This window comes from Sorex araneus, chromosome 3 (genome assembly GCF_027595985.1).
Source record: "Sorex araneus isolate mSorAra2 chromosome 3, mSorAra2.pri, whole genome shotgun sequence".
Taxonomy (NCBI): Eukaryota; Metazoa; Chordata; class Mammalia; order Eulipotyphla; family Soricidae; genus Sorex; species Sorex araneus.
Window position 1 is genome coordinate 119,592,436 of NC_073304.1, and position 26,788 is coordinate 119,619,223.

Consider the following 26,788-nt stretch of genomic DNA (forward strand, 5'->3'; position numbering starts at 1 on the left):
ATGGACACACACACAAACATGCGCTCAGCCACATGGACATACGCACGCATGCACACGCTCACATGCAGACACGCACTCACATAGCCATGTGCACAGACATGCACACACATACATAGTCATATGCACAGACACACGCATAGACACATTCACATACACAAGTGGACACGTCGTCCCAAGTGGCACCTTCTGCCCCCGGGTGAATGTGTGCGTGTCGCACACGCAGCCGTGCATGCAGTGTGGGGGGACCCGCAAGCCCGAGCTTCCAGGCCCGAGCTGCAGAAACGCCCCTGCGCCCAGCGGACGGACGGAGCAAACTTCCTGCTGTCCCCACGGAGCTGCCCGGGCCTCCCTCGAGGCTCCGGCCCACTGGCCTGTTCCCTGGGGCCTGGCACACACTCCCAGCTCCCACCCAGGCACTGAGCAGTAGGGCGGGAGGGGAGGAGGGTCCAGGGCCGAGTGGCTGGGATGCCCCGAGGCTGCCCAGCACAGCCCCGCAGAGCCCACAGGGTCTATGCCAGCAGTGGAGGGCCCAGGGAAGGCAGCCAGATGCCTGAGGTCACACAGCAGCTTCAGGGCAAAGATGGGGCCTGAGCACTGGCCGTGGGAGTCCAGGCTGCTGGGGCATTTTAGTGCCCGTGCTGGAAAGGCTCCACACAGCTGTAGTTCGGGGTGACCGGGGCCCCACAGACGGCCTCTGGCCCAGGGTAGCATCCAGACAGGGCCCCGGGGTGTAGGGTCGTGGCGTCCGTTTGAGAGGCCCCGTCCACGCAGCCAGACAGAAATAAGGACGTGCTCTGGCCTCCTCCTGCTGGCCCAACCCGGACACGGGGGGGAACCTGGACGCCCCCGAGTCCACAGCAGGGCGCCAGACTGGGTCACTGCTGGGATGGCTGTCCCACGTTCCCTCCCAGGGGTCCTGGGCGTCCCTGCGGGGGCTCAGCGCCTTCCTGAGCTGCCAGGGAGAACTGGACGTGCTGGGCCTGGGTGCCAGGGGGTCCCAAAGGGACCTCAGTGTCCTGGACAGGCTGCGGGCTTGGTCCCGTGTTCTCTGAACCCTTCTCCCTCGAGGGTCCCAGACTGCAGAGGTGAAAGGGGATGCCCTGGGGCACGCCCCTCCCCTGCCCCGCATCCCTGTGTCTGTTCCCCCGAACTGCTCCTTTACGAGGGAGACACCGCGGCCAAGGCAGGGGGGTCCTGGGCCACAGGCCGTGGGCGGGGCTGTCTGGGCACAGGGAATGGACGCCCACAGCCCCCTGTGACTTCCTAGCTTTTTCTCGACTAAGACCCCACTTCCAGGCCACACCCCTAGCCCAGAGGCACCAGCACATGACTGGGAGGCTTGCAGCTGGCCCGGCCACCCCAGGCTGGTCACTGCGCAGTCCAGCAGCCTGGGGGGAGCTCCTCCAGGGCATGGGGGCCCCCCTCTGCCCCAGCCCTCAGGGCAGCCAGGCCACTGGACCCAGCACTGGCTCACCGTGTTAGAGGGACACTCGGGAGCAGAGCTGAAACCCCAGCTGATGCCCACAGTGACCCCGTGCAGGTTCCCGCCCTCCCTCCCCACACACCTGCATGCACGCACGCACATCCACACACGCGGACACACATGCACACAGGCACACTTGCTCCTGCCAAGCCAGGAGCACATCCACACGCAACAAAAATGTTATTTTTGTGGGTTTTTTTTTTTTCATTTTCTTTCTTTTTTTTTCCTTTTTTCTTAAAAAGGACTTATCCAGGTATCTGGATAATAAATCATTTGCGTTTCCTAAGAAACTGGGGCTTTTCTTTTCCCTGGTGGTTTTGGTGTTGTTCTTCCTTGAGCCTCGCTAGCCACTGAAACATGCTCCCTTCCTCTCTTCTTCCTGTTCCCTCTGGCCGGGAGGAAGCCGTTGGCCGGACTGGACTTGACTCTTCTAAGAGGAAAACGGTCTTGAAAGGAGGGAGTGACGCTAGATCAGAGACCCAGGAAGCAGACGAAGAAGGAAACGCAGGCCTGCACGGCGGGCCTGGGTGGGCGGGCGGGGGCCTCGCTGCTGGCTTTTTCCCCCACCCCCCAGGTCCAGCCCCCGGGCCCCGAGGGAGAAGCCAGGGGAGAGAGACGCAGGCTGGAAGGAGCAGTCCTCGCGAGGACAAAGCACATGATTTCCTAAGGCTGGTTGTGGTCTGGGGAGGAGGAGGAGGAGGAGGAGGAGGAGGAGGAGGGCCGGGCGGGAGAGGCCGTGGGCAGCCGTGGCCCAGCTCAGCCCGTGGGAGGCTGCCCTGGCCCCGGTGCTGCCCCCTGCCGGGCCTCAGCAGTCGCCGTCGGTGGTCATGGCCACCAGCATCTCGCTCTTGCCCATCTCCTCCAAGGCACTGGCCAGGCTGTTGAGGTCCCCGTCGTCCTGCTGCTGCGCTTCCCACAGGTCCAGGATCACGCCTGTGGGGCTCGCTTTGGTGGCGAAGTAGTTCAGGTACCTGGTCCGAGGGTGGGGAGGGTCTAAGGCCCAGAACCTCCAGGGGAGATGGAGCATGGCGGGGCGGGGTGGCGGGGGCTGGCTGGCCTCTGGGGTCCCAGAATCTCTGCTCCTCTGCCTGCCCGGCTGTGTGGCTCTGGGCAAGTGACTGCGCCTCTCTGAGCCCCAGTTTCAGCCTCTCTGAAATGGGACCAGTCCTGGTCATCATCACTCACTGCTGTTGTTGTTTTGGGGCCACACCCAGGAATACTCAGGGGTCACTCCTGGCAGTGCTTGGGGAACCATATGGGGTGCTGGGGCTTGAATAATCCAGGCCGGCCGCGGGCAAGCAAAGGCCCTCCCCACTGTGCCATGGCTCCGGCCCCTCACTGGGGGCATCGTGGACAGACTCGGGTCCCTGGGAGCCAAGCTCGTCATTCCCTGCCCTTCCCGGGGTTCCTGCTGTCCGCCCCACCCTGCGCGGTCTGGAGTGTGTACACGCAGGGCCGGTGGGCCGCTGGGGACAGACCCCGCCCCTCGAAGCCCCTGCGGGTTCTCTGGGTCCAGGGCTGCTGGCCGGCTCCACCCGGCGTGGCCAGGCTGGGGGGACGCAGACGGGCCGCTGGAGCCCGCACTCACCGGTCCATGGAGAGCTTCTGCGCCAGCAGCCGCCAGTCGTTGCCCCGCGCGCTGGGGGCGTCCAGGCTGTTGCAGATCTTCTGGCGGATGGACAGGGGGATCTTGAAGGCATACGGTCCCAGCTGCGTGGTGACGGCGCTGCTGGGGGCGGAGCAGAGGGCGTCCAGGGAGCCAGCGGGGGTCTGGGGGAGCGAGGCCAGGGTGTGAGGGCGGGCGGCCTCCCCTGCACGGCCCCCTCCGCTGCTGCCCTTGGTTGCCTTCACACCCCTTCCTCCAGGCAGGCTCTGGGCCTTCTCCCTGGCTGGGGTCAGCTCCCAGTGAACAGTCCTGGCTGGTCAGGCAGAGGTGACCACTGCCTAATGTGGACAAGACTTGCCGTGGCCACGCGGAGCCCCGAGGGGCAGAGCTGGGTTCTGAGACCCGGGCTGTGTGAACTGCCCCCTACTGGGCAGTGGTGGACAGAGGGGCCGCTTGGCTCTGACCCGGCCATACGGCTCTGAAGGGGGCACGGGGTCTGGATGCGTGGACAGTGGGGCTGGCCCCGGGCGGCACAGGCTGGAGCCCTCTGCCCGGTGTCACCTGGCCAGTGGCCAGTGCCTGCTGTGTCCGGGGCACTGAGTAAGGGGAGCTGCCCACGAGACCCGGCCCTGGGGCCACACGGGGTGCCCCGCCTCACCCCGGCCAGCGTGGTGTGCAGCTGGAAGATCTGGCCTTCGCCCTCCACCTGCCGCACGCAGATCTTGCAGGAGAACTCGGTGGCGGCCAGGCTGTGCCTCTCGAGCGTGAAGGTGCAGTGCAGGGCCTTCTGGCTGCCGCTCCAGACGTGGCCGAAGGGGATCTCCTGTGGGGCAGCCGTGGGGACGCCTGTCACGCCCCCTCCTCCAGGCAGGCTCCAGGCCTACAGCCCTGACCCTGGCTGGCTCTGGAGCGTGGGGCGAGGTGTGGACAGGCACGGAGGGGTACCTGGTACTTGGCCAGCAGCTTGCTCCGCCAGTGCGCGTGCGGGAGGTCGTGCAGCGAGAGGCGCAGGTTGTGGTAGGTGTCTTTGAACAGCAGTGGCTTGGGCTCCTCCACCAGGAAGCCGCCCAGGCTCCGCTCCAGCTCCAGCACCTCCTGCAGACGGGCCACGAGAGGACGGTCAGCGGGGAGCCTGGACACTGGGGACGACGCCAGGGGCCAGGGCCAGAGCCGCGGGAGGCAGGACAGGCTGGCTGGGACAGGGCCCCGGACGCTCTGCGCTCTCCTGGGTGCGTCCAGGTGGGATGGGGTCCTGGGGCTGGGAGGCGCGGGTGGGACGGGAAGTGCTGCTCCTCGGGCGGCCCTGTCCGGCCCCCGTCACGGCCCTGGCCAGGCCTCGGGCACAGCCCCTTGCTGGACGCGGAGCCCAGTCCCCTCTCCCTTCTCTGCCCCAGCTCCTGGGCCTGTCAGCTCGGAGCCCTGATGATGCCTTCAGAGATTCCCATGCCCTCTGTGTCCCTCTCCCAGCAGTGCTCAGGGATTACTCATGACCCAGTGCTCAGGGACCACTCCAGGTAGGGTGCAGGGAAATAGGCCATACTAGGGATCGAACCTGAGCTGTCCACGTCCAAGGGCCTGAACCCCTGAACCATCTCTCTGGCCCCGGCACATCCCCTGACTGCAGGGTTCTGACACAGATGCTTAGGGAACAGAGGGAGGAAGGGAGAGAGAGAGGAAGGGAGGGAGGGAAGGCAGGAAGGAAGGAAAGGGGAAGAAACGAGAGAAGGAAGGAAGGGAGGGAGGATGGCGGGCGAGCGGGTGGAGGGTGAAGGAAGGACAAGGGGAGAAGGGTGGCGGGGTGAAGGGGCGAGGGGAGCAGGCGAGCAGGTGGAGGGGCGAGGGGAGGCGGGCGAGCAGATGGAAGGGCGAGGTGAGGCGGGCGAGCAGGTGGAGGGGCGAGGGGAGGCGGGTGAGCAGGTGGAAGGGCGAGGGGAGGCGGGCGAGCAGGTAGAAGGGCGAGGGGAGGTGGGCAAGCAGGTGGAGGGGCGAGGGGAGGAGGGCGAGCAGGTGGAGGGGTGAGGGGAGGAGGGCGAGCAGGTGGAGGGGCGAGGGGAGGAGGGCGAGCAGGTGGAGGGGTGAGGGGAGGAGGGCGAGCAGGTGGAGGGGCGAGGGGAGGAGGGCGAGCAGGTGGAGGGGCGAGGGGAGGAGGGCGAGCAGGTGGAGGGGCGAGGGGAGGAGGGCGAGCAGGTGGAGGGGCGAGGGGAGCGGGCGAGCAGGTGGAGGGGCGAGGGGAGGAGGGCGAGCAGGTGGAGGGGCGAGGGGAGGAGGGCGAGCAGGTGTAGGGGCGAGGGGAGCGGGCGAGCAGGTGGAGGGGCGAGGGGAGGAGGGCGAGCAGGTGGAGGGGCGAGGGGAGCGGGCGAGCAGGTGGAGGGGCGAGGGGAGGAGGGCGAGCAGGTGGAGGGGCGAGGGGAGGAGGGCGAGCAGGTGTAGGGGCGAGGGGAGCGGGCGAGCAGGTGGAGGGGCGAGGGGAGCGGGCGAGCAGGTGGAGGGGCGAGGGGAGCGGGCGAGCAGGTGGAGGGGCGAGGGGAGGAGGGCGAGCAGGTGGAGGGAGGCGGGTGGGGGGTGAGGGAGGAGGCTGTGCGGGGGCGGGCCCTCTGGCGGCACCTTCAGGGCCAGGGGCGTGTCCTCCAGGCAGTAGACCCTGAGGCTGTACTCGAGTGAGGTGCAGAGCGCGGGTGCGAAGATGGCCAGCTGCAGCCGCTTGATGGCCGAGCGGGAGTAGGACTCGCCGGTGAGCACGTAGGTGCCCAGCTGGTCCAGCAGGACGTGGCAGGCCCGCGCCTCCAGCTGGCAGTAGCAGGGGGTGCTCAGTGTCTCCTCGTCCAGGGTCACCACCTCCTGCGGGGGCCGGCAGGCGGGCTCAGGCCCGAGGAACCCCGGCCTCCGGCCTCCCGCCTCCCGCCGGCCGGCCCCGCCCTCACCTCCCAGTGGCCCTGGTGGGCCTGAGTCTTGAGCTGGAAGATCCAGTCGCCGGCGCTGGCCTCGGCGCAGTGGGGCACGGTGAGGACCACGGGGCGGCACAGCAGGAGGCCCGTGGGCCCGCAGGTCACCGCGGGGCTCAGCACTGTCTGCGTCCCCTCGGAGAGGGGGCTGGGGCGGGGCAGAGAGCTCAGCCTCCGTGGGGCCCGCTGCCCTCCCCCCCGCCCCCCACGCAGCGCCAGCCGGCCCAGATGCCCGGAGACCCTGCTCTGGCGGCTTCCAAGAGGCGCTGCCCTCCAGGGTGCCCCGAGACGCGTGTGGAAGCAGCAGAGACACCTGCACACCTGTCCCGCGCATCCGGGGCGCCCACCTGGGTTTCATCACGGACACCCCACGTGGTCCTTGAGCCTGGCTAGGAGTGATCCCTGAGCACTGCTGGTGTGGCCTCCCAGACACCCCCCACCAAAAAAAAAAAAGTAAAAAAAAATTGGCACATTTGTGAAGCAAAGTACGACAAAAAAAGATCAATAAAGAAACTCCCGGAAGCCCTCGCAATGTCTCACGGCTGTTCTGTGTGCAGTGGCTGTCTTGGGGCCACACCTGTGGTGCTCATGGGTCACCCTTGGCAGTGCTCAGGGATCCTGACAGTGCTCAGGGGTCACCCCTGGCAGTGCTCAGGAAATATGCCAGAACGGGGATCAGCTGCGTGCAAGGCAAGTAAGTGCCTTCCCCGCTGGGCCCTCTCCGGCCCACGCGTGCTCGTGTGAATGCCTGTTCTCTCGCTGCAGGCTGACTCCATGTTCTCCCCTGGCCTGGGGCCACTCTGGGTGCTGTGTGACGAGAGCGAGCACCACCACTCGCTTCCTTCACACAGAGACACTCGGCCCTTCTCGCTGGCTCTGAAACCCCCCGGGAGTCGGGCGTCCGCCCTCAGTCTCATCGCCGGCGGCTTACGCTCGGTCATGCTATTCTGCACACTATGAATGTGGCCAGAATTAAGCTCCGGCAACGTTCTCCTGGGAGGTGGGGGCCTTTAGGCCTTGGAGGGGGGCTGGGGCGGGGGTCTGGGGAGAGGGCCCAATACTCACAGGGTGCTCTCTGCCTTGTTGATGATGAGGTACATCTCGTAGAACTTGCCCTGCGGGATGGCTCCGTTGGGCACCAGCAGGCTGACTCCTGGGGAGAGAGGTCATCAGCGACCAGCTGGAGGGAGCGTGGGTGTTCAGGGCGGGGGGAGGACACCTGAGCTCAGGACATGGGGGCGCAGTGGCTGGGACTGGGGGAGAATCTGGTGAGCAGAAGCCGGCCGTGCCACAGCTGGGCTGTCTGGGCACCCGGGGCCCCTGGCAATGCCAAGGAGAGGTGGAGACGGGCTGGGAGGGGCCTGCGGGTCCCATAGCAGCTCCGGCACGGGCACAGCATGTGACACGAGAAACTGCCACGGTGCCCTGGCATGGTGCCCTGGGCCTGCCCCTGCACTCAGTCTGCCTTGAGACACTGGCCCGGCACCTCGCGGGCGTCGATCCAACAGAGTGGGAAACTGAGGCCCCAATATTCCCGGTTCTTTGTGGAGCAGAGGCTTGGGGAGCAATTATCTTTGTTTTGGCTTTCTGGGTCACACCCGGCGATGCTCAGGGGTCACTCCTGACTCTGCACTCAGGAATCACTCCTGGTGGGTGCTCAGGGGACTGCCTGGGATGTTGGGGACTGAACCTGGGCCGGCCGTGTGCAAGGCCAGCGGCCTCCCCGCTGTCCTATCGCTCCGGCCCCCCAGAGAACAACTTCTTCCCACTGTGGGGTCCTCGCTTTTCCCAGATGTGAGGGGCGCGGGGGGCGGTGAGGGGGGTGCCTACCTGTCCCGGGGATGCTCAGCCTGCCGCCCAGGCAGCCGAAGGTGCCGCTGACGCTCGTCCCCGGCTCGCGGTGCAGCCCCGGGAGCTGCTGGGAGCCGAGGCTGGTGCCTCGCAGGAAGTTGGGGTCCCTCGGGAAGTCTTCAGGGTAGGTGCCGGGCGGCAGCACCCCCAGCAGGTCGGCGCCGTCAGGCAGGCTGGGCACGGAGCCCGTGGTGCCCGAGCTGTACACCTTGATCTTCAGGCTGGGCAGTGGGTCCAGCAGCGGCGAGTTGGTCATGGGGATCTTGTCGGCCGAGTCCTGCAGGGCATACACTGGCCCATGGTAGATGCCCGCGCCGACGGTGAGGTCCGGGGGCACGCTGGGGTGCAGCAGCTGCGGGTGGTCTGGGGGCGGGAGGGCACGGTCAGGCCCAGCCGGGCTCCCTGGCCTAGTGCCAGCCTCTGCCCCGCCAGGGACCCTCCCGGTGCTGGCGGGACACTCTGGGCCCTGCGGCCGACTTCTCCCTTCCCCGTCTGCGGTCCCATTGCCCGCACGGCGCCAGCTGCAGGCTCCCCTCACCCACCCGCCGGGCCCCCATCCTTACTGGGTCGCACAGTCTTGAAGTTGACCGGGTGGAAGCCCCCGGTGAGGGCGGCTGAGGAGTCGGTGATGTCCGAGTCGAAGTCGCGGCAGTTCCGGCGGTACAGCACCACGGCCACCACCACGAGCACAGCCACGGCCACCAGGACAGACACCACGAGGCCGGCGTACAGCGCCACGTCCCCCGGGGCCTCCAGGGCTGTGCGGGCAGGAGAGCAGGTGAGCCCGGGGCCCGGGGGCTAGGGGCGGTGGGTCTGGGCCCCGGCCACCCTCAGGGCCTGTTGGAAAACGGTGTCCAGAGGACACTCCCTCCCGGCGGGCAGTGACGGGCAGAGGGGCCTGGACGGTGCCCTAGAGGGAACTTACGCTCCCTGCTGGGGAGTCCTGCAGCCCAACTATCCCGGGGCCCCCACCCCTTTGCAGGGGCCACCCCAGCCTCCTCCTTCTCGCCCTGAGAGCAAACGGGGCGGTGGGGGAGCAGGTGGGGAATGAGATGGGGGGGGGTGTGCCGAGGGGAGGAAGGGCTGGAGGACCCAGGCCACGTTCCCGCACGCAGCCGGGCTCTGAGCCGGCCCCTTCCACGTGCTGTCCTGGGGAAGGGTCACCAGCCACGCGTGGCTGCAGCCCACTGACACGGGCGTGACTGATGGGACATGTGCGTGGGGGCGGGTGAGCTGCTCCTCCTCCTCTGGGTCCCGCTGGGGCCGCCCCCTCGAGGCGATGGGCACAGCACAGAGCCCCCGTGGCCGCCTGCCTGCTCCTGCCGCCCTCCAGCTCCCTGCTCTCCTGGCTCCTGGGCGCCCAGTGCTGGGCTGGGCCTCCTCACAGCCTGGCTGACCACTGGGGACACTCCCCCTGGCCCCCCGCCCACCAGCTTAGCCGTGGTGAAGCTGGGAAGAAGTGACATCAGTGCTCTAGGCTACCTGCAGGCCCTCAGGGCTCACACGGGGCAGACCAGTCTGGCTGTGGGGTCCTGCCTGAGGGTCCTGACCAGGGAGGAGGCCAGGGAGCGGGTGAGAGTACTCGCTTTGGACACTCCGGGGTTCAGAGGCGGCGGATGCATGGCGGGGCGTGGGGGTGGGTCCCCCGCCCTCCCAAGACTCGGGGGCTTCTGGCACAGCGGGGTCTGGGGCTGACCAGGGAACTTCTGTCAGCCGAGGGTCCACGATAGCAGCTGCAGGGCCAGCCTTGGGGGTCCCCGTAAGGGGGTCCTGTGACTTCAACCGTCCTTCCCATCCCCCGCCCTGCGCCCCACCCCCTAAGGAAGCCAGCGGGGGTACAGGGTCCGAGGAGAGAGGACAGTCACGAGAGGGGACTTACGGTGGTTTGGGGACTCGTTTGGGCTTCTCTTACCTGTCAAGGGAAATAAAGGGAGAGTCAGTGACACAGGTGCAGGGAGGACCAGTGGGCAGTGGTGATGGTGAGGCGGGCAGCGGGGCTGGGCTGGGCGGGGCCCCCACGCAACCCCCCTCGACTCACTGTGTGCGCACAGCCCGTCTGTGCAGTTCTTGGAGTCGAGCAGAGTCCCGATGCAGTCCCGGCCCCCGTTCTGGGGAGGTGGCGCCATGCACTCGCGGCTGCGCCAGTGGGCACACTCTGTGCTGCAGGCCGACCACTTGCTCCACTCCGTCCAGGCGCCGTCCACTGCAGGGCACGGCACGGCTTGTGGGGCAAGTCCCTCCCCTTGGCACGCCCCTTGCCATTTGCCCAGGGTACACACACTAGCAGCACACATGCAGGGATGGATGTGTGCACGCAGGCAGGCACGCAGGGGCTCACACATGCGCCCACCCCTGTGTAGCACACTCATGCACATGTATGCACCCACTCACACACATCCACCCATGCATAGCACACACATACACATGTATGCACCCACTCACGTGCATTCACCCATGCATAGCACACAGATGCATGCACATATATGCATATACCTACTCATACATGCACCCACACATGCACACATGCACCCACCCATGGACAAACATGCATGCACAAACCCATCCACGTATATGCATGCATGCGTACACACATGCACATGAATGTACACCCCCACACGTGCACACATGCATGCGTGAATCCACTCATGGACACACATATATGTACATACCCATCCATGCACATGCACACACATGCATGGAAGCACATTCACATATGCATGTGCCCATGGGGGGCAGGGAATGAGGGACCCGGACCACCCTCTGCCCACGGGGGAATCCTGTCAAACCCGTGCAGCCTCACACCCACATGGTCGGGCATGCGGTCGGGCATCTGTTTGCCAGGTGGACACCAGATCACAACCTGATCCCGGCTCCTTCCCAGGCAGTGCCCAGCCGCACAGACACAGACCCTGGACCCCGTGCCAGCCGCTGGCGCTGGGCCGCACAGGACAGACAGGGCGGAGTCAGGCGAAGGCACACGGGGAGAAGGTGACGCTTGGGGACCCAGGGGGGCTGCCCAGGCACGACCAGCACCCCGGCCTGGGGTGACACCGTGAGCAGAGTCCTGTCCCGACACAGGGCCTGCAGCCAGCAGGCAGGCCGTACCTGGGCACACCGTGGTGCAGGCGGTCTTCTGGAAAGCCTGGCCCTCGCAGAAGGCCCCTCCGTTGAGCGGTGCGGGGTTGGTGCAGGTGCGCGTGCGCTTCTGCCAGCCGCGGCCACAGCGGTTGGAGCAGGGCGACCACTCGGCCCAGCTGGACCAGCCTCCATTCACTGTGGGGGCAGGGCACTGGTTGGTGGCGCCTCCCCAGGGCAGGTCTGGGGCCCCGGTGTTGGGTGGGACTGGGCTGCACCCCAGGCCCCAGAAGGCAGCGGACAGGGCACCGTGCAGTCCCCGGCCAGCTGTGCCATAGAAGCCCGAGTCCAGAGTGAGCCACCTTGGGCCGGACGGAATCCGGGCTCAGAACATAGGTGACGCTCCAGATAGCCCCGCCCAGGATAGCCGCCTCTCGGGGTGGACAGGAGCGCCTGTGTGACCTCCCTCTCCGGGCCGCGCCTGTCTCTCCAGGCTCCTGTGGGTTGGGGGAGGGGCTGTGCCGCCCCAGGGCCTCCCACGGGCCACACCCTCTCCGAGCACGCACCGTAGACGACCACCGTGGCCGTGGTGCTGCGGCGCTTGGCCACGATGTTCTTGGCCACGCACGTGTAGTTGGCAGTGTCCGAGAGGCGCGCCTGGCGGATGATGAGGTTGTGGTCGATGGTGAGGAGGAAGTTGGGGTCCAGGGTGGGGTCGATGACGTCCTCGTTCTTGAGCCATTCCACCTGCAGGGAGCGGGGAGTGGGTGTCGGGAGCCGGCCCTGTCCCGGGGGGGTTGGGGGGACCTGATGCTAGCCGAGGGGGCCACGGAGGAAGGAAGGGCCCCCCGGATGCCGTGCAGAACCCAGACACAGCCCGCATGGCGGAGACACCCAGCCCCACATTAGGGGGTCTTCATGCCCCCACTGATGGGAGAGGTCCGCAGGCGGGAGGGTCTGGCCGCGCAGAGCCCCAGCTGTGACTGTGGACACGTGCCCAGTATCCACCCCACCCCCCCTTAGCCAGGCAGGGCCAGGAACTCAGTCTCTGGGCTCAGACCCTGGGCCGGGCACTCACTCGCCAGGCCCTCCTGAGTCAGGCTCTCCAAGCCGTGGGATGGGTGACGGAATCGTGTGCTGCACGCCCAGAGCCTGGGGCACCTGAGCTGGACGCACAGGCCCCGCCCCCGACCAGTGCCTGGAGGACAGGCGGCAGCTGGCATGCCAGCAGGAGCTGGGAGGGACCAGCGGGCACTGCCCAGGCATCCACGGCCACGAGGGCATGGTCGGGGTCAGGTCATGGGCTGAGCGACACTCAGTGCTAGAGACCCTGGGGTGCCCAGGAAATGGGTGTTAGGTTGTGGGTGCCCAGGAAACCAGGGTGCTGGCTGGGGGGCGGGAGGGAACAGTTCATGTGGTCTAGTCACTTCCTGTGCTTGGGGCCCGTCCACGGAGTCCAGGGGTTCCTGGCCCAGTGGGCACCTCGCTGTTCCCCCCGTGAGGTGGCCCCCACGTCGGGGGCCAGGCTACAGTGCTGTTGGTGCGTCCACCCCTGCCCGGACTCACCTCGGCCACTGGCACCCCCTCCGGAGGGCGACACTGCAGCAGGACCTCGTGGTCCAGGGGCACTTCCTTGCCCAGGGGCTCCTGGTCGAAGTTCTTGCGCAGGTCTGGGGAGGGGAGAGGGTCCAGGTCAGGCGTGGCTGGACAGGCCCAGCAGAGCTGCATGTGTCTGAACTGCCCCATTCTAGCCACTAGGTGGCAGTGCACGCCAAGGGACCGGCAGTGGGGACCCCAGGCTTGGGGGGTGGAGTGAGGGTGGGGAGCAGGGTCGCCAGTGCCTGGAGGCCCACTGGCATGGGAAGGGGGCTCAGGGGGCCCAGGGTCAGAGCTGGATGGAGCTCCCCGAGTGGGCCCATGAGCGGTCCCCAGAGACAGATTGGGCTGGGGCGGGGCTCAGGCTTACACGCGATGCGGACGTAGGCACGGCGACTCTTGGTGGTGCCCGCCGAGCTCCAGGCCACGCACTGGCACCAGTAGTCCTCCAGCCCGAACAGCTCCTCCACCTGCTGCCGGGACACCTCGATCTGCACCTCGCGGACCCGCAGGCCTGGGGGGAGAGGGGCGGGCTGACCAGGCAGTCCGGAGGGTGCCTTCCGAGGGTGCCAACGGGGCCAGAGCGACGGCACAGCAGGAAGGGCGCTCGCACGCAGCCAGCCTGGGTTCAACCCCCAGCACCCCATATGGTCTCAAGCCCCTCCAAGAGGGACCCCTGAGCACTGCCTGGTGTGGCCCAAAGAAACCCAAAACAAAGTCAGGTGCACAAAAGATCACCCCGTCTGAGGACCAGGAGAGCCACGAGGCCCCCAGTCCCTCCAGCCTCACTGGGGACTGTCCAGGCCCCGCTGCCCACAGGTCCTTTGCACATTCACCTCCAGCTTAAACTCTCCCTGGGCCTCTCTGTACTCCAGTGAACTCCCGGTCACTGTCCACTCATTCCCGGGGCAGCAGCCAGCCGTCTGCCTGGGCCGTGGGTCAGTTCTCTGTGCCCGCGTATCTGCTCGGGCCTAGGGGCTCATCAGCTGCCAGCTGTGGAGACGAAGTGGGCTCAGCCCTCTCGCCGCTGCCGGCCCAGGCCTGGACAGGAGAGGGCTCCTCGCCAGCCTTGGACGGCCAACTTTATCACCCCGAGGGGAGATCCTTTGCTCCTGCCTGCCAGCCCTGACAAGGGCCTCCAGGATCTGAGTGGGGAGAGGAGGGGTGGGGGATGGGATGGGATGGGGGGGATGGGGGGGCTGCTCACCTACAGAAAGAATTCAGAACAAAAGAAGCCAGAAAGGCTTCCCCAAGGCCCACCTGGACCCCCCCCACCTGGTCCCAGAACCTCCTAATAACATTCCAGACTTACAAAAAGAGGAACTGGGCTCAGAAAGGGTGGACGACATCCCCAAGGTCACACAGCCAGAGTCGGGGACGCTGTGGCCCTAATGAGTGTTCTGTATCCCTTCCCCAGAATCTCTCTAGATGAAGGGGAAGAATGGGACTCTAAAGTTTTTTCTCAAAATACTATTTATTTTTTCAGGGTCAGACTCGGCTGTGCTCAGGGCTCACTCCTGGCTCTGTGCGTGGGATCACCCCAGTTGGTGTGTGGTGCTGGGGACTGAAGCGAGGTCGGCGGCACCCACGCAGACGCCTTCACCCCGGGCTCTCTCCAGGCCCCCAAAATTCCTTCTATTTATGTTTGGGTCCACAGCCTCCAGTGCTCTGAGCTCCCCTGCCTCGTGCTCCGGGATGACTCCGGACAGGCTCAGGGACCGTACGGGAGGCCGGGGGTCAAACCCTGGTCGGCTGTGTGCAAAGCGAGAGTCTTCCCTGCTGTGCCCTCTGGGCGCTCTCTGGCCCCCCAAAATTCTGTTTAAATTTTAAATTTTACATTTAAGTTTTTAAATGTCGGCAAAATATCCCTAACACCAAACCTCCCAATTTTCAAGTACAGATTCAGAGGCATGAAGGAGACGGGGTGGGAGTGTTGAGTCGGGTTCTGAAAGTGTGAGCTTCCACGGGAAGGCAGGAGGGAGGAAGAGGAGTATGTTGGGCGGGGGCAGGGGGGAGGGAGGGAGTGAGAGGGAAGGACAGCGAGGCGGGGAGGGCGGGGGGGGGGAGCAGGAGCAGGGCAGAGGGAAGGGGCTGGGGTCATGGCGGGCAGGGCCAGGCAATGCTGTGGGCCATGGACCGGCCACTGGGGCCCGGGGTGGTCTCATGCCGGGAGAGGGTGGCCCCAAGGCACGCAGGTCAGTTCCGGAACAGTCCTGCCTCCACCAGCTGCCCTCCCGGCCTGCTTCCTTCCTGCAGCCTCTCCCCCACAGCCCGGGCCCTCAGTCTCGTGCCGTGGCCCCAAGGAAATTGCACCTATGGCCCCTCTGGAATGCCCCCCCTTGAGAAATGCAGGTCTCGGCTCTGGCCCAGGGCCCGGGGGGCCGGGCTGGGGGTCCCCTTCCAGAGAGGACACAGCAGGAGCTGGGGCAGGGGGTGACAGAGCCCCAGCCCACTGCCTGCCCGCGTGCTGACGGGCAGGTGCCAGGCAGACCCCGGGGAGGCTCACCGGTGGCCTCGTCCAGGCCCTCCTGGGTGACGTGGTCGTTCTGGCTGACCCACTCCCCGTTGCACTTGAAGTAGATCTGGGTGGCGGGGAAGGCGCGGCAGCGCAGCTCCACGGGCTTGTTCTTCACGATGTAGGCGTCCTGCGGCTCCAGCAGGAAGTGGGGCAGCGGCTCCGCGGGCGCCGACGGGAAGGAGTCGGGGAGCACCACGCCGCCCGCGTCAGGGCCTGTGGGAGGAGGGGGCGTGAGAGCCGGGCTCTGGCCCTCCCCCGGCCCCTGTGCCTCCCCGGGGGGCGCCGCAGGACAGGAGGCTGGGTCAGGGCTGAGGCTGGCACGCGAACCAGGCCAGCTCTGCCCCCGAGCCACAGCTGCCCTTTGCGGCGCGGCCAGCCCGGCAGGCGGCTGGCGGCTGAGGGAGCTGGGCCAGGGATGCTGGACAGGCAGCGGCCGGCACCCGCTGCACCCCTGCCCTCCCTGCCGCAGGCCGCCTCCTCCTGGAAGCCCGGGGCCTCCCCTAGGTGAGAAACTTCAGGGGTGGGGGGCAAAGTGGGCCCCTCTACCCCGGGGCCAGGGGAAGGCTGCCCGGGGCTCTCTGGAAAGAGCCCTGGGGCGAGACAAACAGGAAGGGCGGGTGGGCGGCTGCGGCTCTGCGCTCAGGAAAATGGACTTTCCAGAGTGGGCGCCAGCCAGGGGACGGGGGCGCCAGGGGCTCACCCTCTCCAATGGCTGCAAGGGACAGAGACTCAGCTGCCGAGGGTCACATGCTGGCCCTGCCCCGCCTCTGCACAGGCATCCAGGCCCGAGCGGGCGGGTCCCTGAGGGGTCCCGAGGCCAGGGCTGAGGGGCTGGGGGCTGGGCCTGGGCTGCTCCTCTCCGAGGGCCGGGAAGTGGCTTTCCGAGAAAACGCCCTGGGAGGGCGTGTGCCAGCACACACGTGTCTCTGTGTGCACATGCCCGTGCCCATACGTCAGCGCCTGTGCGCATACCGGGTGTGTGTGCACCTGTGTCCGTGCATGTGTTGGTGCACGTGTGCATGTGTGTGCTCTGTGCACGTGTGTTTGCACACGCATGCTCGTGTGGCCTGAGGGAGGGAAGGGGATGCTCACGAGGTGCAGTGTGGCCCACCTGACCCAGAGGCACCCCTGAACTCGACCTCCTTCCTGGCCCCTGAAGGGGGCGGGGTGGGCATTTGAGTATGTCTACAGGCATCTGATTGTGTTAGTATTTGTGTGACTGAATGCACGTGTGATTGTGTGTTTGTGAGTGTGTCTGAATGTGAGTGTGTGATTGTGTGTTCGCGGGTGTGTCTGAGTGTATGTGAATGTGTGATTGTGTGTTTGTGAGTGTCTGAGTGTATGTGAATGTGTGTGATTGTGTGTTTGTGTGTGTGTGTCTGAGTGTGTGTCCCTGCTTCCTGAGGCCTCCAAACCCTCCTGGACACCTGCATACAGTGGCCGAGCGAAGCCACCTCTGGAAGTGCCCTCTGAAAGCGCCAGTGCCCGCTTCCTCTTGGGATGGCCCCACCTCGCACTGGACGCGGGCGGAGTGGACTGGCCACCCCTTGTTTGTCTCGGGGCAGTCCCAAAGGCAGAGCTGCAGCTCTGCAAAGACATGATGCCATCGGCGGGAAAGAATGTGATGTAATGTGGAACTGCGAGCTATTTAGAGCAGCGCGTGCCTGTCGTGGCATCTGGCAGCTGTCCAGCACCGATAGGATGTTGCCTCGAAAATGAAGGCTCTCACATTCCCCTGAGAACGCCCTGCTGCACCCCGGGTGCCTCGCACTCAGTGTGGGAACCGGGTCCTGTGCCTTCTGGGTTGCTCTCATTGGGGGCGGGGGGAGGGCCTCAGCTCAAATGGACCGTAAGTGTCTCTGGTGGGATTCAACCCCTCACATCTAACTACCCTTCCCAGCCTGGGAGAGGCATCCTGTCTGGGCTGGCAGGGGACAGCCTGGAGGAGGTGATCCGCACATTGGCAGACGCCCCACCTTCCCGGAACCCTGCATTCTACCAGCCTAGATCGGGGAAGCGACGAACCCCACATCACAGAGCAGACGGCCAGAGGTGGGGAGACAGGGCAGGTGGCGGGCCGAGTCTCCGGCTGTCGTCCCCCCTGGGGCGGGAGCCCGGGCCTGTTCTGGCAGCCAGGGCTGCCCCGAGGCAGATTCAGGAGGTGGCACGATGGGCTGGGGGCTGCAGGGGGCTGGGGGCCCTTGCGCCCAACCCCACACTGGCCTTTGTCTCCAGGTCTGGGCTGGCGCGGGGAGGGTGGGCTCCTGGGCTGAGGCGGGAGGGCGGGTCCACCCTGCAGGGGAGGGCGAGACGCCCCACACCGGGCACATTTATCATGGGCAATCACCGGCTTTCGCTAGCCCTGGACACGGGCTAATTCTCACCAGCCTCGACCTCCCACTGCACGGAAAATCTCCGCCATTCACGGCGAGGCCGAGGCCCGGTGGGGAGCGGGGCGGAGAGGAGCCCACTTATTACGGCGTCTGGAGAACACAGCGCCCCACGCAGAGGGCCCGCCTGGCACAAAGCCCCTCTTCCATCTGGCCCTGGCCCCCGGCGGCTGTGGGGTTCGGGCCGAGGCCCCCCAGAGGCAGTGACAATGGCTGCTGCTCGTGACAAATGGGGCTGGCGGGCCTGGGGGACGCCGTGCTGCCCCCCGCCCAGCCCTTTCCCATACCCTCGCAGACCCACCGGGGCTGATGTCATTTCCGGAGCAGCCCCAGGAGGGTGGAGGGGCTGCCCGGGACAGTGGCGGGGCTGAAGGGAGGAGGGGCCACAGGCTCGGCGGGACCCTGGGACGGGCCTCTCACTGCACCTGGACCGCTCCTCCCCCTCCCGGCATCCAGGCCTCTGGAGGGCGGAGTCTGGGCCCTTCCCCCAAACCCCCAGGTCTGGAGGTGCTTCTGGGCCAAGCCCGGGCCCGAGGACAAGCACCCTGCGCCCCAGGTGCTCCCGGACAGATCCGACCCGACCCCACCACAGCCCAGCACGGCCCAGCACAGTCCACCACAGCCCAGCATGGCCCAGGCGGCGGAGCTGCCCCCCTGCAGACGACGCTCAGAGGAGGGGAAAGAATCAGCCTCGCCACCCTGGCTCTGTCTCAGCCAGCTACCCCGCGCTCCACCACAGCCAGCCAGGTAGTGCTCCCGTGTCTCCGACAGTGCTCCCACACCCATATTCCCGTATCCCCGGCAGCACTCCCATCCCCATGTTCCCGTGTCCCCCGCAGTGCTCCCATCCCCATGTTCCGTGTTCCTGTCTGGAGGTAAGGCAGGGGCTCCCCCGCTCTGCCTTCCAAACTGGGGGTGGACGGGGAGTGTGGCCATGGTTTCCGACTCCCAAACTCCGCTTCGACCTGCGGAGACGCCCCTGCCCTCCTTCTCTCTCCCCAACCCCTGTTCCCTGCCCCCAGCCGGGACCCACCTCCCGGACCTGCCTCACCAGCAGTCTCTCCCCTCCCACCCCTGCCCCAGCACAGCAGCCACAGCCGCCCCTCCACCTCCACCCCTGCAAGCCCCTGGGACAGCCTCTGGACCCCAAACGTGGACACACGCATTGTCCCTGTGCCAGGCCACGCAGGGCGTCCCCGCCCCCTCACACACATGTGCACATGCATGCACGTGCACACGTACACGCACACGCACGCACACACACAGGCACACACGCCTGGGCTCCTCCCAAAGGTGAGCCCCAAGCCCCAAGACTCTCTGGCCACTGCCCCAGGCCACTGAGTGCCCTCGCTGCAGTGCCACCTGCTGGCCACACCAAGGAAGAGCCTGCAGACGTCCAGATGGGGCCCACCCCTCCAGAGGGACCCTGGGGTGCTGACCGGGGGCTGTCTCTGGCCGGCAGGGGGGCCCAGGGACTTTTGCTGAGCTGGGCTCCGGGCACCCGAACTTTCTCCCACCCTGTAGCCCTACCCCTCCAGACCCGGGCATGGGGAAGAGAGGGGGTGGCTGCAGGCTGGGCTGACCCCCGGCTGACCCTGGCCCTGGGAGAAGTTCCTTTGGAAGCCTCTCCTGCAAGACAACACTGATGAAACCGCAGAGACTGTTTAATCACCATCCGCTAGGACGCGACCAGAGAGGGTGTGGACTGACCTCACATCACACAGAAGCTGTAAGAGAAACTTGCAGGGAGGAGCAGGCGGAGGCGTTGGTTCCCTTAGCTCCGTTACGCTCCACCCCATTTCTGGTGCTGGAGCCAGCTGCAGCCGACCCAGTTTCGATCCTTGGCACCTGTAGGGTCCCCCGAGCACCTCCAGGAGTGATTCCTGAGTGCAGAGTCAGGACTAAGCGTGAGCATTGCTGGGTGTGACCCCCAGACAAAAGGCAAAGCAGAACAAAAATTCTCTGTTTCAAACTAAGATGTTTTGTTTTGCTGTTGGTTCCTGGGCCTGCCCTGGAGGTGCTTACGGGCCCGTGTGGGGTGCTGGGGGTGGGCCCGGCCAGCCTCGCGCCAGGGAAGCCCCTCCCCGCTGTACTATCTCCGGCCCTGGGAGCCGTTCCGTGTCGGTCTGTGATGACGATTTGGGAACAAAGAAGGATGCAGGTAAGACGCGCCCGTCCCGCGCACCCAGCTGGCTGGTCACCAGGGTGGTGCTGGACGCGGGCTTCTGCCTCTTTAGGCACTGTGGCCTCACGAGGTCAGCAGACACAGCTGCCCGGCCCAACTGCCCTGCCGGGGAGCTGACAGAGTGTCTCGTGCACGAGCAGAACGCCCGGCCCCTCTCCCCGTGCGGCCCCTCACCGGGTCAGCGGGCACCCTGCCCAGGTCGACTTGGCACCCCTGGGTGAGCGTTGGGCCAAGAGACACCGAGTGCCTTGCCATTGTGTCCTGAGACGTCCAAACACCCAGGCCGGGGGCCTGCAGCGCCCCTATGTCCCCGCTGCCCGCCCAGGCGGGCAAGGTGTCCTCACACAGCCCGGGCACTCCGGGAGAGGCACCAGCGCCTGGGCCGTCCTCAGCGCCACCTCTCAGCCCGCCACCGACCGCCAGACACGTGGGGAGTGAGAGACCACAGGAAGCTGCCTGCTGCCACCAGCCTGGTGACCTGTGCTGGCCCGGCGGCCCGGCAGGCTCAGCGGCAGCTGGGCGAGGGGCCTTCACCTCCAGGGGCCCTGGGGCCAGGGGGAGCAAAGAGCCCTGTGAGGGTGGGGAGGGGCCAGACGCAGGGGCCAGGCTCTGCCTCACCCTGACACAGAGAGTGACCGTGTGTCGGGGGGGGGGGGGGCTTGGGCTCTGGGCTTTGCTGATCTGGAGGGGGCGGGGGGGGGGGGCGGCCAGCCCCGTGGGGGTCTCCACCTGGAGTCCACTTGGGGGCCCGCTGGCCCCGGCACTGTCTCTGCTTCCCAGGCCAGAGCTGTGCCGGGCTCCCATCCCGACTGGCCCCCGTGGCCCCCGGACCAGCTGTGAGTCTCAGAGCACAGGGCAGGGTGGAAACGAGGAGAAAATGTGGGCCCTTGGCACCTGCCCAGCGAGTCCATCGGTGGGGACGCAGGGCCAGGATCTGGACTCACGCTCGGACTCTGCCCAGGGCAGAGAACTGACCGGGCCTCTGCTGCTGGCCAGCCTCCGTGCAGACACGGCCCACAGCTCGGGGGGCTGCGCCCTCCTCCAGAGCAAGAACATGGTTTACGTCCACTGGCCACGCCCCCAGCCACGTCCACCAACCACATCCGCCGGCCACGCCCACTGGTCACACCCACAGGCCACGCCCACCGGCCATCTCCACTGTGCGCCTATGGGGTCTGCCTTCTCCAGACTCGGCTAACCGTGCTCAGGTCCTGGGCCAAGACACCGGTGCTGGCACTGACCTCTGCCCCCTCCTCTCCTGGAAGGGCACCCACCACTCCAGTTTCCCGCTGGGGCTCGAGGCCCCTCCAGGTCAGGAGCGTGAGACTACTGTACCCTGTGCACTTGGGGGTCTCTGATCACAGCTTTCCACAGTAATGGGTGGCCTTTGCTTTTACTTTTTGGGGGGCACCCTGAGCACTGCTCGGGGTGACTCCCAGCTCTGTGCTCCAGCAGTGCTCGGGGAAGTGCTGAGGGTGAGACCCATGCAGTGCTGAGGGTGAGACCCAGACCTCATGCATGTAAAGCAGGTGAGACCCCAGGGTGTGGGGCCCTGAGGATTAAGGGCCCCTCCTGGGCCCTCCTGGCAGAACAAGCGGCAGCTGGGGCTTGAAGTCGGGCGCGGCCAGGCCGCAAGCCACCGCACCCTGGGGCCCTGCCACCTGACCACTCGGGGTGCTCCCCAGGGCCCCCCCCCCCCCCGCCTGCCCCGTCCACACCCCCAGTGATGACAGGGAGCTGCAAAAGGCTGATGCAAGCTGGCAGGAGGGAATGAAAGAGGCGCGCGGGGCGGATGGCGCGCGCCCGCCCCCCGGGACCCGGCCCTGCTGCAGCCTGCTTGTTTGCACCTGCTGATGTAACCGCGGGGCCTCCGGGCGGCGCAGCCTGAGGAAGGGGGTGCGGGCCGGCAGGAGGGCGCAGGTAGGGCTGTCTCTGGGGCTCGGCTCCTGGGTCACTCCGTCCCTGCACCCGGCTCCCTCCACAGCTGCGGGCCCGACACCCGCTCAGCACAGAGCAGGTCCAGGGGCGCAGGGTGGAGTTCGGCGGAGGGGCCAGGGCCATCCCCGGCCCCGGACATCCTGAAAAAATGTGCTTTTTTTTTTTTTTTTCCCAAAAAGAGATCAAGCAGAACAGCCGCAACTTGCCAGTTCTTTCCTTGCCCCTCTCCGCAGGGGAAACGAGAAGGCTGCAAACAGGGCTCAGTGGGAAGGAAATAGCACGACAGCCCTGGACCCGCGGCTGGTCCCCTGGGGGGCCTCGGTCTGCTTATCTGTAAAATGGGCACCTGACAGCTGTGCTTCCTCGAAGACCCAGGTGGGGCTGGGTGGGCATCTGACTGACCCCTGCAGCGGGTGGCCACCTCAGGAGACTGGGGGGAGGGGTGGGCATGAGGCTGAGCTCCCTGCGGGCCTGGCCCCGAGAGCTTCCCCTCGGGGAGGAGGAGGCTTGCACGGGGCCCCAGAGGCCTCTGAGGCCAAAACACGCAGGCGGGAAGGGAGCACAGAGAGCCCAGGAAACCACGAGGCCGGAGCTGGGTGCCGCTCACTGCCCAGGCCGGGCCAGCAGGGCGGGTCCCTGCAGACCCCTCTGAAAGGGGAGGGAGCCGCCCGCGAGCCCACCAACCTCTGTCAGCTCAGAGGCCCCGGGATGCCAGGCCCGGGTGGAGGGGGGCTGGGGGGACACGACCCTTCCCTCCCTCCTCAGTTCTGGGGGGGAGGGGGTGGGCGCTGCCTTCCAGCCCGGATTCAGGGGCCTCCCTGGCCATGTCAAGCCCCCTCCGGGGCCCTGAGCCCTGCGCAGGGCCCCACTGGGCACCTAACCAGCCCCAGCCGGCTCTGAGGAGCAGAGGCCGTGGGGCCGGAGGCGGGGGGTTAAACCCCAAGCTGGGGTCCGCACCCTGTCCAGGAGCAGCCCTGGGCTGGGACGGGCGGTGTGCATTCCAACCAGCTCCGGGGAGCCGCTATCCTCTGCTTCCCGAACACGTCCACTGGTCCCTGCTCCCAGAGTGCTCCCTGCACAGTGCTCCCGGAGCGCTCCCTGTCCAGTGCCCCCTCTCATTGCTCCTCAATCCCTGCTCCCGCCTGTTGCTTCCCAGCTACTGGCCCCGAGCCATGATTTCCCGGCCACTTCCCCTGGCCAAGTCTCTCTTGTCATTGGTCTCCCGCCCCCCACTCCAGCAAAGCCCTAAGCACGCGTCCACCCGGCACTCCGGGCGCATCCGCTCCCTTCCTCAGGCTGTGACTCAGCCGAGCCCGCTCAGAGGTGCTGCAGGGACTCCTCAGCCGGTGGGCAGGCAGGCACTAACAACCGTAATGACAGCTTCCACCTGAGGTCTTGCGACACCACTCTGCCTCTCTGGGCCTCAGTTTCCTAATCTGCAAAATGGGGGTAGAGGATTTCTAGGAAGGATTAAACCCATTAGACACACAAATTGCCTCATGCCCGGTGGAACCCTGGGAGACCCACCTCCAGGGCCCACCCAAGGGTGGGTGGGGTGACAGGCGCTGCGAGGCAGAGGAGGGGCTCAGGGCTGCTCTGGCAGCTTCCTCCTCCCTGCTTCCTCTGGACCCCTCAGAGCGCAGTCTGAGGACCGGGCAGCCCAGGTCTGCCGCCCACACGGCTCCTCTCTGGGGGGACGCTCGAGGCCCCGAGGGCTGGGCTGGCTTCTGCACGGCCCCCCTGTGTGAAGCAAGAGTGGCCGCGGGCCCTTGATGCAAAGGTTCAGTCGGTGCTAATTTTAGCCGAGTCGGCCGTTCCCAGGCTCCGTCACTGCCGCCCGGTCAGGACAAGCCTCAGCTTTCCTCCCTCCCCATTGTTCCCAGCTGGGGGCTCCGGACAATTCCCTTTGTGTCTGCTTCCGTGACTCGGTCTCCCGAGAACAAGCAGGCAGCCCGGGGCTGCGGCAGGACCACCGCTCCACACGGGGGCTGTGCCCCCAAGTGACATTTCAGCAGGACTCGCTGGACTCAGCGGCCTCAAGCCCCCCGGTGGGCAAGGAGGGCGGGTCTGTGGCCTGGTGGCACCTCCAGGAGAGAGATGGGGAAGCCAAGGCGCAGAGAGGGTGAGACCCGCCTGAGGCGACACAGCATGGCAGGGCAGGCCAGGCCAGCCAGGCTCCCCGGGCCCCCTGGGATGCTGCCCCCAGCGCCCTTACCCCAGTCCATCTTAGAGGGGCGTGGGGGTGTGCTGTGCTGCATTTCCTGGTTGAATGCCGTGTCCCCACCAGTCCCTGGGCCCTTGGGGCAAAATCCTGGACTGACGGGGTGGGGGAGGGGTGGCTTTCTTGGGGCTCCTAATATCGGGGGAGGCTGGGGTGAGGATGGGACCTCTGGCGGTGCACTCAGCTCTCTGCGTGCAGGGCGGCCTCAGTGGGGCTCTCCGACCAACACCACCGCCGCCGGGGGGCTGACTGCTAAGCCCGGTGCCAGCCTGGCAAGTAGTAGCTGGTTAATAAACGCTTCCTGCGGGAGTGGCCGAGCTCGGGGCCCTGTGCCCGGGTCCCACCTCCACCCCACCTTTCCCGTGGAAGGGGGGTAGCGTCGTGAGGACGGGAGGCCCCGGCCTCGAGGCCCCCACTCTGCCCAGCCCCCCCACTCCAGCCGGACCTGGCACGCTATAATTAGAGCCCTTCCAGGCTCCTGTAATGAGGGGGTGCCCGGTGCCAGGCGTAATTACAGCCTGGTTAAAACCCGGGAGCCGCCTCCAAGCCAAATCACAGTCTGCAGCCCGTGTCCCTGGGCTCCACTCCCTTTTTATGGGGCTGGCTGGAGGGCGGGACGGAGGAGTTTATGGAGAAGCCAGCCCGGGCCGGGCGCGGGTCTGAGAGCCCTTGGTGGGGCTTGCACAGCTTTGAAGCCCTGCCTGGCCCTCCCCCGGCCCAGCCGCATCAAATGCCCAGGAGCCCCGGGGGCCAGGAGCGGGCAGGGCCCGGCCGGCTGCTCCTCCCAGCCTCTCACGCCCTGTGCGTGGGGCTGCTGGGGGCCCTGGGACCCGCACCCCCTCTTCTTCACTCCAGTGCTCTTGGCCCAAATCACACTGCCAGGGAGGGCGTCCGGGGTCCGGGCCCACCACCATGACCCTTCCCATCCTGGATGCAGCAGGGGCCCGGAGATGGCCACGGAGACAGGGAGGGCACCGTCTGGGCGGCGGGGCCCTTGAGAAGCCCAGTGGAGCCCCCCCTGCCCCACCCTGCCCCTGCATCTCGGACCCACGGGGCTGCTGAGGGCTGGAGAGAAGGTCTGGTGCAGGGCCCAGACGGCCGGTCCATCCACACCCCGGCCTGCCCTGCGCAGGGCTGCACCCGTCCAGCCACGAGGCACCTGGGGAGCCTGCACAGAGGGGACACAGGCCCAGCACGCTCTCCCGCCCCAGTGACCAGCACCCTCGGCCCAGCTCCGCTGCCTCCGGGCTGCCTGCGTGGGAGGGGCGGGCGCCCCCCCCCCCGCCCCGACCAGAGGAGGCCTTCGTGCGGGGGTGTCCAGGCAGCCTCCCTGCACCCCTGCCCGGGCCTCTTGGCGAGGCTGCTCCCAGCCTGCCCTGCGGTGAGTCAGGCTCGTCACCCCCTCTTCCCGGCCCCCCTCTGCCCCCGAGTCCCCGCTCTCACACGCCTCTTCAATGGTGCCTTTGATGCGGCCTCGCAGCAGGCCTCGGCCGCCTGCAGCAGAGTGTGAGGGTGGGCGTGTCTGGGGGGACACAGACGGAGCAGAGGCCACGGGTACCTCCCCCCCAGCACCACGCTGCCCCAGGACCCCCGCTCCACCTGGACAAGCTAAGGTCCTGCACCTCGCAGCTCATGGGCGGACGGGGGAGCCAGCGGAGGCTTCTGGAAGTTCCTGCTTCACCCCGCCCCGGAGGGCATTTCCAAAAGGACACTTTAATTAGGGCGCAGGGCAGTCAGCCAGGGGGCCTGCCCACACCAGAGCCACGGAGGGAGGCCTTGGGAGCCAGGCGCCAGCCCAGCCCGCCCGGCTGGCCTCCACCCACGGCCGCCTTCTCCAGGGGTCTCGGGGCTGGGGGAGGGAGCCCAGACCACCCTCTCCTGCCCCGGCCTGCGGCAGCACCCAGGGCCCGGCTCCGGAAGGCCAGGGAGCAAGGCCTGCCTGTGCCCTTGAGGATGACGCCACACAACACAGAAGCCCTGTGGCTGGGTCCCCCAGAGGGCGGCGCTCCGGGGGCCGGGGCCGGGGGGGCCCCTGGGGCTGTGTCACCTCACTGCTCTGTAAAAGGGGAACTCTGCACGTACGCACAACCTCCCCGGTGAACCAGGTCCCAAGGTGGGGGTGCTGGCCCGGTCTGGGGGGACTCGCAGAACTCAGGCAGAGCCAGGCCGAGGGTGCGGAAGCGGTCCACTGCCGGCAGATGTGAACGCGACCCTGAAGCCCACCCCAGCCCAAGACCAGTGGTCCTTCCCTCTGCTTCCATTCGCCGTGTGGCTCTGGGGGCTTCTACCCACCGGCCCCCCCAGAGCTGCCGCCCCCAGGCTCAGAGTGCCCCGGACAGGAGGTGTGGGGAGGCGGAACTTAGTTCTCTGGGGCAGGCGTCTCTGTGCTCCAACGCTGGGCACCAGGGCGGGGAAGAAGACAACGCCGGGGCAGGCTGGACAGGGTGGCGGTGCCCAGGGTGACCCCCGGGCAGGTGGCCGTGTGTGGGACAAAGCCCACCCTGACTTTCTCCACCCCCTCCTCCTCCGAGTGACCTAGAAAGGCCCCCGGCTGGGCGATTCTGGATAAGCCCCTCCTGTCCTCTCCATACCCCCTTCTTGCTCCCAGTGCACGGGTGCTCAGAAACAGGGGCCCTGGGAGGGGCATGAGGAAGCCCCGTCTCCCCTGACCCCAGCCAGGGCCAGGCCACAGGCCAGCTGCGGGGAAGGCCCAGGTCTCGCTAGGGCGATGGGCGGGGCCAGCCCAGCGCTCAGCACCCACACCGGGACTTCAGGCCATGCGCGGGCAACTCTGGGTGCTGCTTCTGCCCTGGGGCCTGGGGCAGGGCTGTGGCCAGATGGGCCAGCTCCAGTGTCCTCTGTTTTCCCGTCTGGGAAGTGGGCATTGGGGCATCACCCATGGGAGGCCCATGCTCTTTGGGTGCACACACACACACACACACACGCGCGCACACACACACACACACACACACACACACACCAC

At 66.9% G+C, this 26,788-nt stretch overlaps 1 protein-coding gene across 1 annotated transcript in view; it reads right to left on the reverse strand.

The window, feature by feature from the left end:
• Nucleotides 1-2,287: 2,287 nt before the first annotated feature.
• The window catches only part of UNC5B (unc-5 netrin receptor B), a 60,441-nt gene continuing 35,940 nt past the window's right edge, over nucleotides 2,288-26,788 (reverse strand). The window contains exons 2-17 of the mRNA XM_055133020.1: nucleotides 15,060-15,284; nucleotides 12,924-13,067; nucleotides 12,524-12,627; nucleotides 11,524-11,704; nucleotides 10,988-11,155; nucleotides 9,921-10,085; nucleotides 9,762-9,794; nucleotides 8,446-8,640; nucleotides 7,862-8,245; nucleotides 7,097-7,184; nucleotides 6,011-6,179; nucleotides 5,694-5,927; nucleotides 4,035-4,184; nucleotides 3,748-3,912; nucleotides 3,072-3,253; nucleotides 2,288-2,454 (exon numbers count right to left, since the gene is read on the reverse strand). Of these exons, the coding sequence (XP_054988995.1) occupies nucleotides 2,289-2,454; nucleotides 3,072-3,253; nucleotides 3,748-3,912; nucleotides 4,035-4,184; nucleotides 5,694-5,927; nucleotides 6,011-6,179; nucleotides 7,097-7,184; nucleotides 7,862-8,245; nucleotides 8,446-8,640; nucleotides 9,762-9,794; nucleotides 9,921-10,085; nucleotides 10,988-11,155; nucleotides 11,524-11,704; nucleotides 12,524-12,627; nucleotides 12,924-13,067; nucleotides 15,060-15,284 (2,753 nt within the window). The 3' untranslated portion in view covers nucleotide 2,288. The remainder of the gene's footprint in view (nucleotides 2,455-3,071; nucleotides 3,254-3,747; nucleotides 3,913-4,034; nucleotides 4,185-5,693; nucleotides 5,928-6,010; nucleotides 6,180-7,096; nucleotides 7,185-7,861; nucleotides 8,246-8,445; nucleotides 8,641-9,761; nucleotides 9,795-9,920; nucleotides 10,086-10,987; nucleotides 11,156-11,523; nucleotides 11,705-12,523; nucleotides 12,628-12,923; nucleotides 13,068-15,059; nucleotides 15,285-26,788) is intronic.